Genomic DNA, 9,554 nt, shown 5'->3' on the forward strand with positions numbered 1-9,554 from the left:
TGATCCAGGACCTCGGAAAAACAATAGAGGCAAAGATGGAGAAGATGCAAGAAATGTTTAACAAAGACCTAGAAGAATTAAAGAACAAACAAACAGAGATGAACAATACAATAACTGAAATGAAAACTACACTAGAAGGAATCAATAGCAGAATAACTGAGGCAGAAGAAAGGAAAAGTGACCTGGAAGAGAGAATGGCAGAATTCACTGCTGCAGAACAGAATAACGAAAAAAGAATGAAAAGAAGTGAAGACAGCCTAAGAGACCTCTGGGACAACATTAAATGCAAAAACATTCACATTATAGGGGTCCCGGAAGGAGAAGAGAGAAACAAAGGACCCGAGAAAATATTTGAAGAGATTATAGTCGAAAACTTCCCTAACATGGGAAAGGAAATAGCCACCCAAGTCCAGGAAGTGCAGTGAGTCCCATACAGGATAAACCCTAGGAGAAACACACCAAGACACATAGTAATCAATTTGGCAAAAATTAAAGACAAAGAAAAATTATTGAAAGCAGCAAGGGAAAAACGACAAATAACATACAAGGGAACTCCCATAAGGTTAACAGCTGATTTCTCAGCAGAAACTCTACAAGCCAGAAGGGAGTGGCATGATACACTTAAAGTGATGAAAGGGAAGAACCTATAACCAAGAATACTCTACCCAGCAAGGATCTCATTCAGATTCGATGGAGAAATCAAAAGCTTTACAGACAAGCAAATGCTAAGAGAAATCAGCACCACCAAACCAGCTCCACAACAAATGCTAAAGGAACTTCTCTAAGTGGGAAACACAAGGGAAGAAAAGGACCTACAAAAACAAACCCAAAACAATTAAGAAAATGGTCATAGGAACATACATATTGATAATTACCTTAAACGTGAATGGAAAAATGCTCCAACCAAATGACACAGGCTGGCTGAATGGATACAAAAACAAGACCCATATATATGCTGTCTACAAGAGACCCACTTCAGACCTAGGGACACATACAGACTGAAAGTGAGGGGATGGAAAAAGATATTCCATGCAAATGGAAATCAAAAGAAAGCTGGAGTAGCAATACTTATATCAGATAAAATAGACTTTAAAATAAAGAACGTTACAAGAGACAAGGAAGTACACTACATAATGATCAAGTGATCAATCCAAGAAGAAGGTTTAACAATTATAAACATATGTGCACCCAACATAGGAGCACATCAATACATAAGGCAACTGCTAACAGCTGTAAAAGAAGAAATCGACAGTAACACAATAATAGTGGGGGACTTTAACACCTCACTTACACCAATGGACAGATGATCCAAAATGAAAATAAGTAAGGAAACAGAAGCTTTAAATGACACAACAGACCAGATAGATTTAATATTTATAGGACATTCCATCCAAAAACAGCAGATTACACTTTCTTCTCAAGTGTGCACGGAACATTCTTCAGGATTGATTACATCTTGGTTCACAAATCAAGCCTCAGTAACTTGAAGAAAATTGAAATCACATCAAGCATCTTTTCTGACCACAACACTATGAGATTAGAATGAATTACAGGGGAAAAAAACGTAAAAACAAAAACACATGGAGGCTAAACACTACGTTACTAAATAACCAAGAGATCACTACAGAAATCAAAGAGGAAATCAAAAAATACCTAGAGACAAATGACAATGAATACACGACAATCCAAAACCTATGGGATGCAGCAAAAGTAGTTCTAAAGGGAAGTTTATAGCTCTACAAGCCTACCTCAAGAAACAAGAAAAATATCAAATAAATAATCTAACCTTACACCTAAAGGAATTAGAGAAAGAAGAACAAAGAAAACCCAAAGTTAGCAGAAGGAAAGAAATCATAAAGATCAGAGCAGAAATAAATGAAATAGAAACAAAGAGAACAATAGCAAAGATCAATAAAACTAAAAGCTGGTTCATTGAGAAGATAAACCAAATTGATAAACCATTAGCCAGATTCATCAAGAAAAAGAGGGAGAGGACACAAATCAATAAAATTAGAAATGAAAAAGGAGAATTACAACAGACACCACAGAAATACAAAGCATCCTAAGAGACTACTACAAGCAACTCTATGCAAATAAAATGGACAACCTGGAAGAAATGGACAAAGTCTTAGAAAGGTATAACCTTCCAAGACTGAACCAGGAAGAAATACAAATCATGAACAGACCAATCACGAGTAATGAAATTCAAACTGTGATTAAAAACCTTCCAAAAAACAAAAGTCCATGACCCGATAGCTTCACAGGTGAATTCTATCAAACATTTAGAGAAGAGCTAACACCCATCCTTCTCTAACACTTCCAAAAAATTGCAGAGGAAGGAACACTCCCAAACCCATTGTACGAAGCCACCATTACCCTGATACCAAAACCAGACAAAGATAGTACAAAAAAAGAAAATTACAAACCAATATCACTGAGTGATGAATATAGATGCAAAAATCATCAACGAAATACTAGCAAACAGAATCCAACAACACATTCAAAGGATCATACACCACAATTAAGTGGGTTTTATCCAGGGATGCAAGGATTCTTCAATATACTCAAATCAATCAATGTGATACACCATATTAACAAATTGAAGAATAAAAACCATATGATCAACTCAATAAATGCAGAAAACGCTTTTGACAAAATTCAACACCCATTTATGATAAAAACTCTCCAGAGAGTGGGCACAGAAGGAACCTACCTCAACATATTAAAGGCCATATATGACAAACCCACAACAAACATTATTCTCAATGGTGAAAAACTGAAAGCATTTCCTCTAAGATCAGGAACAAGACAAGGATGTGCACTCTTGCCACTATTATTCAACATAGTTTTGGAAGTCCTAGCCACGTCAATCAGAGGAGAAAAAGAAATAAATTAATACAAATTGGAAAAGAAGTAAAACTGTTACTGTTTGCAGATGACATGATACTATACATAGAGAATCCTAACGATGCTACCAGAAAACTACTAGAGCTAATCAATGAATTTGGTAAAGTTGCAGGATACAAAATTAATGCGCAGAAATCCCTTGCATTCCTATATACTAATAATGAAAAATCTGAAAGAGATACTAAGGAAACACTCCCATTTACCATTGCAACAGAGTAAAATACCTAGGAACAAACCTACCTAGGGAGACAGAATACCTGTATACAGAAAACTATAAGACACTGTTGAAATAAATTAAAGATGATAGAAACAGATGGAGAGAATATACCATGTTCTTGGATTGGAAGAATCAATATTGTGAAACTGACTATACTATCCAAAGGAATCTACAGATTCAATGCAATCCCTATCAAATTACCAAAGGCATATTTTACAGAACTAGAACAAAAAAATCTTAAAATTTGTACGTAGACACAAAAGACCCCAAATAGCCAATGCAGTCTTGAGGGAAAAAAATGGAGCTGGAGGAATCAGACTATAGCCTGACTTCAGAGTATACTGCAAAGCTACAGTAATCAAGACAACATGGTACACAACACAAAAAACAGAAATATAGATCAATGGAACAGGATAGAAAGCCCAGAGATAAACCCACACACCTATGGTCAACTAATCTATGACAAAGAAGGCAAGGATATACAATGGACAAAAGACAGTCTCTTCAATAAGTGGTGCAGGGAAAACTGGACAGCTACATATAAAAGAATGAAATTAGCACACTCCCTAACACCATACACAAAAATAAACTCAAAATGGATTAGAGACCTAAATGTAAGACCAGACACTATAAAACTCTTAGAGGAAAATATAGGAAGAACACTCTTTGACATAAATTACAGCAAGGTCTTTTTTGATCCGCCTCCTAGAGTAATGGAAATAAAAACAAAAATAAACAAATGGGACCTAATGAAACTTAAAAGCTTTTATAAAGCAAAGGAAACTACAAACAAGACGAAAAGACAACCCTCAGAATGGGAGAAAATATTTGCAAGTGAATCATCGGACAAAGGATTAATCTCCAAAATATATAAACAGCTCATGCAGCTCAATATTAAGAAAACAAACAACCCAATCAAAAAATGGGCAGAAGACCTAAATAGACATTTCTCCAAAGAAGACATACAGATGGGCAAGAAGCACATGAAAAGCTGCTCAACATCACTAATTATTAGAGAAATGCAAATCAAAACTACGAGTTTTCACCTCACACCCGTTAGAATGGGCGTCATCAGAAAATTTACAGACAACAAATGCTGGAGAGGGTGTGGAGAAAAGGGAACCCTCTTGTACTGTTGGCAAGCATGTAAATTGATACAGCCAGTATGTAGAACAGTATGGATGTTCCTTAAATGACTAAAAATAGAAGTACCATATCACCCAGCAAACCCACTACTGGGCATATACTCAAGAGAAAACCATAATTCAAAAAGACACATGCACACCAATATTCACTGCAGCACCATGTACAATAGCCAGGTCATGGAAGCAACCTAAATGCCCATCAACGGACAAATGGATAAAGAAGATGTGGGGGCTTCCCTGGTGGCGCAGTGGTTGAGAGTCCACCTGCCGATGCAGGGGACACAGGTTCATGCCCCGGTCTGGGAAGATCCCACATGCTGCAGAGCGGCTAGGCCCGTGAGCCATGGCTGCTGAGCCTGTGTGTCCAGAGCCTGTGCTCCACAACAGGAGAGGCCACAACAGTGAGAGGCCCGCATACCGCAAAAAAAAAAAAAAAAAAAAAAGATGTGGTACATATATACAATGGAATATTACTCAGCCATAAAAAGGAACGAAATAGGCTCATTTTGTAGAGACGTGGATGCATCTAGAGACTGTCATACAGAGTGAAGTACGTCAGAAAGAGAAAAACAAATATCATATATTAACGCATATATGTGAAACCTAGAAAAATGGTACAGACGAACCTGTTTCCAGGGCAGAAATAGAGACACAGATGTAGAGAACAAATGTATGGACACAAAGGGGGAAAAGTGGTGGGGGGGGCGGGGTGTGGTGTGATGAACTGGGAGATTGCGATTGACATATATACACTGATATGTATAAAATGGATAACTAATAATAACCTGCTGTATAAAAAAATAAATAAAATTCAAAGAAAGAAAAAAAAGACCTCCCATTTAATCCATCATTTTATTAGGCTGAATAGAAAATGTCATTATTTTCAGCATCTAAACCCCAGGAAAGTTCTTTCCAAATTCAAACAGACTCTAATGTGTGCATTGCCCTCTGCTTCTGCATGTGCATCAAGGAAGGTCACACTGCCAGCAACTTTTTACAGAATAGTCACCTTTATTTGAAAACAGTTTTCTTTTTCATCTAAATACCAAGGTCACACCCAAGTCTTGAAAAAACATAAGCTCCCACAGGCATAGGTGTTGTGATGACCATTGCGTGAGACACCAAGGCATCTCGAGAAAATGATGAATCAGAGAGTGGGGGGAAAGGATCATTCCAGGCCGTAGTCAAGGTCAACAAGAGGTGAGATAACTCTGACTTCAAACAACTCTAGATGTGGGATTAGGCAACATGCTTACACAGCAGTCATTTTCATGTAGCTAAACCAACCAAATATCCACAACAATAGATTCTGAAGGGAAGAGAATGATCTGAGTTGACCTAGCCATGCAATCTCAGCAATGATTCCTAAGTAATTGCTAGCCCTCCCACAATTCTGACTGCCTGTACTGATGTCAGAAGTAGAGTTCATTCATGCATTCAACAAATTTTAGTGAGTACCAAATATGTACTGGCACTTTTCTATACACTGAGGACACAGCCATGAACAAATGAGATAAAAATCCTTGCCCTTGTGGGACTCACATTCTAGCATGTCACCCTTGTATGGAGAAAAGTGCAGAGTTTCACCTTCTATCCAATGGGACATATTGCTTTTCTGAATAGCCCCCAATGGACATTTTGCAAAAGAGTCTAAGCCACAGCTGAGCCAGCTTTCTCCTGAACCCCTGTTCTTCCATCGTATTCTCTGTGTCATAGCTACGCACGGCACAGGGTAAAGCCAAGGCAGCCTGGAGCTTTTTCCTTAATGTGCCCTCACTATCAAGCCTAATGACTCCTAAAACCTCAAGGCAAAAATGCTCATAACTTTGAACCACTTCTGGGAATCTTGGCTAAGAGAATAGTGATGACTTCTGAAAAAAATTTAGGTGCAAAAATGTACATCATAACCTTATTTAGCCAAAATAAAAAGACAAATTAAATGTCCAATTTAATATAAATTATGTTTTTAAAATATTAAAATTATCAAAAAACTATAGATTAATGGATAAATTATTGTTTTTAGATGAAATAACAAGCAGCCACTAAGATGATATTTACTAAGATTCTATGATAATGTGGAAAAATATTTATTATAGACAGTAATCAAGCAGAACTAAAACCTACATATATTCAATATAGCAAGCATGTATAAAAATTGACCAAGAAAAATTAGAACCTTGATGCAGGGAGACGCAAGAGGGAAGAGATATGGGAACATATGTATATGTATAACTGATTCACTTTGTTATAAAGCAGAAACTAACACACCATTGTAAAGCAATTATACCCCAATAAAGATAAAAAAAAAAAGAACCTTGATGGAAATGTTCCAAAACATTAACAATTAATGTACTTAAGTGTTGAAATTATGGGAATTTTTCTACTTTTGTACTTTTCATTTTTTCTTTAGTAAACATTCATTATTTTTATAATTAAAAAATAATTTTAAGCCTAAATATAATTTTTAAAAGGCAAGAACAAGGCAGCAAGAACAAATATAAAACAGTTTATCATGGTAGCTAACAGTCTAAGATCTGGATTCAGATTCCCTGTATCTGAACCCTGGCTCCCTGGTTACTTTGTGACCTTGGGCAAGTTATTTAAGCTTTTCTCACCCCAGTTTTCCACCTGCAAAATGGGGGTGATAATAGTGCTTCCTCAATGGGCTGGTATGAGGATTAGTAGATAACTCACATAGTGTTTAGCACAGAGCGTAACCCCTTGTAAGCACTCAAAATGATAATAGATTCAACAGTCCAGTGGCCACAAAGAAAGAGTTCACACAAAGGGAATGGTGGACAAACATCACATCTTCATTCCTTAGGGACAACTCACTCACTCTGAGTTGTGTTTTCTGTGGGGAATTTTCCCTCAGGCAGAATCAATCCCCAAATCCTCTAAATTTTACATTTTAAATTTTCCCCTGAAGAAGGTGAACAGTATGTTGATATTCATTTTATGAGTAATTACTTCCTTGGTTTTTTAAATGTACTTGTCATAATTTACTAAGGCAAAGTACCTTTTGGCTTTAAAAACAAGTCTAAAACTTATGTTAATAGGAGTGTCAGAAAGCACTAATCAATACTGTAAGATGAAATGAACTCATAAAAATATTGTTTATGGTGCTAATAGACAGTAGTTTTAGAAGTTAAAAGTAATTGCCTGATAAAATCTCATTTTTCTGTCAAATGTCTTTTCCAAAAACAGTGAAATCAAAAGCTGGTCTCTTATCTCCTACACCCAACATCCTTCTTTCTGTGCAAATTAAACCACCTAAATCTGGATAAAATAAAATGGTTAGTAAATAGCTCCAGAAAGGACACCCATTTATGAAATGGTTGCTTGGCAATAATTATTAAAAGAGTGAGAATCCAGTTAAAATTGCATAAGTATTAAATCTTGACCACTAAAAAAGATCCAGAAGATAAGAAGGGATTATATGGAAAGAGAGGTTAAAACTTGTTTCTCTACACTTCCTTTTCCCAAAATGAGGCATCACTTTTCCCTTATGATCCTTATGAGAGAGGATCATGCCTTTCAGCTTCCAGAGGAATTCTTTACCCTAATTTCTAATCTAGATTTCCTTGATTTTTTTTACCCCATAAATTCTCTACGCAAAATAAGGCTGTGCCTCTGTTCCAGTTCTTGATTTGGTTTGGCAACTTTTCTCTGTCCATGGATCCTGTTTTCTCCTTGCAGAGTATCCGCCTGCTTAACATGGTGGGAAAGTCTTAAACCATGGAGTTTCACAGGCTTAGATTTGAATTTGGCTGGGCACTAGCTGTATCATCTTCATTCAGTCACTTAACCTTACACAGCCTCAGTTCCTTTGTCTATAAAGTGGGCACAGTAAATACATATCTCACAAGGTTACTATGGGGCTACATGGGACGACAGACGGTAAATGACTAGGCATGGTAGGCAACTGAATCTTAAGCTCTTCTCTTCTCCTAGGAGTCTCTTTTGAACATCTATTCTCCGAATCTTGAAAGCCCTTGGTTTCTTTCCTGTCTTTCCTTCTCAGAGCAGAAGGTAAAGTTCTCCTGAATTTGGGACTTTTAATTCAGAACATTTGAGCTCTAAGTTAACTTCAACCCATCCACACTTTAGTGCCAGCGGAACTTGCAACGAGTTGGTGGTGAGTGCGGTCCCTTTTCGGTGGTTCCTGAGAAGTGGGACTCTGCTCAGGTCAGTGGGTTCCCATCACGTTCTCTTTCTCACCGTTAAGTCCAGGGTCTGGGTCTGCCCATCTCCCTGCGGAGATACATTGATCCAGTCCCTCTGAGCCGAGTTTCCTTCGGGAGATGCCAATACTTAGACTCCCTCAAGATCTCAGAACCAGCCCGCCCCCACCCTGCAAAGGAAAGGTGAAGGAAGAACGAGAAGGGGTGGTGGGCAAGACGCCACAGGTGACGCGGGACGGCGCGGAGTTGGAGAGGTAACTGTCTGAGCCAAGAGCTCTGCCCAGCTTGAGCTTTCCAGCTTGCCTCCCGCCCCGCTCCACCGCTTTCCCCGGAGCAGGCCAAGGATTCGAAGCGGACCCGAGACGCGCGCGGGGCCGTGGAGAGTGAAGGCGGCGTCTGCCCGCGATCGCTCCTCCACTAGCCCGCGTCTGGCCCGCAGCCCCGGCCCGGCCAGGTGCTCCCCTCGCGCGGCACTCCGCGTTCCTTGCAGCGGCTCGCGCCGCGCGCTGCGCTCCTGGACGCCGGGAGCCTGACAGTGCGCTGCGCTCCGCACCCTCAAGGGAAAACGCTATGCTACCTGTGGAAGTAATGTGCGCAGAAGAGGCCCAGAAGCACAGTCGCAGGCTGGCCGAAGAGAGAGCAGGGCTGCCCGGCGAGGATCCCCGCGGGCACCGCGAAGGAGGGCAGCTCCTGCAGGAACCAGGCGGCGCGGGCGGACAGCCGGGTAGCCACGGGCATTCGGCTCTCCGTGTACTTCCCGTAGCCGGCGGGCTCCGCGAGGCACAGAACCAGTGCCCCCAGGACAGCCAAAGTGGCGCTGCCTGCCAGCACCGGACTCTCCTGGCAGCGAACGGACATTGCGCCCTGTTCCCCGCTGATGGCCGCTGCCAGCGCAGAAGAGAGCGCGGCCCTCGCCGCCCCTTTATGGAGAGCTAGACGCCACCCCGTGTCCGCCCCTTCGGCCTTGGCTCCCGCCCCTCTATCCTACCTCCCATCTCAGAGTGGCCAGCCCTGGCTAGGCTCAGCAGCGATGCCCCTTTCGCAGGGCTGGCACTTCGGAAAGCAGCCAGGCGGAGAGTGGATGAAGGCTTTCGTGGAGCC

At 40.3% G+C, this 9,554-nt stretch overlaps 1 protein-coding gene across 1 annotated transcript in view; it reads right to left on the minus strand.

The window, feature by feature from the left end:
* Nucleotides 1-9,311, minus strand: part of SRD5A2 (steroid 5 alpha-reductase 2) — a gene marked incomplete at both ends in the record, with an annotated part of 53,264 nt that extends 43,953 nt beyond the window's left edge. The window contains one exon of the mRNA XM_082672325.1: nt 9,031-9,311. Within this exon, the coding sequence (XP_082528451.1) occupies nt 9,031-9,311 (281 nt within the window). The remainder of the gene's footprint in view (nt 1-9,030) is intronic.
* Nucleotides 9,312-9,554: the final 243 nt, after the last annotated feature.

The sequence above is a fragment of the Grampus griseus genome, assembly GCF_964374135.1.
Source record: "Grampus griseus genome assembly, chromosome: 15".
NCBI classification, from domain to species: domain Eukaryota; kingdom Metazoa; phylum Chordata; class Mammalia; order Artiodactyla; family Delphinidae; genus Grampus; species Grampus griseus.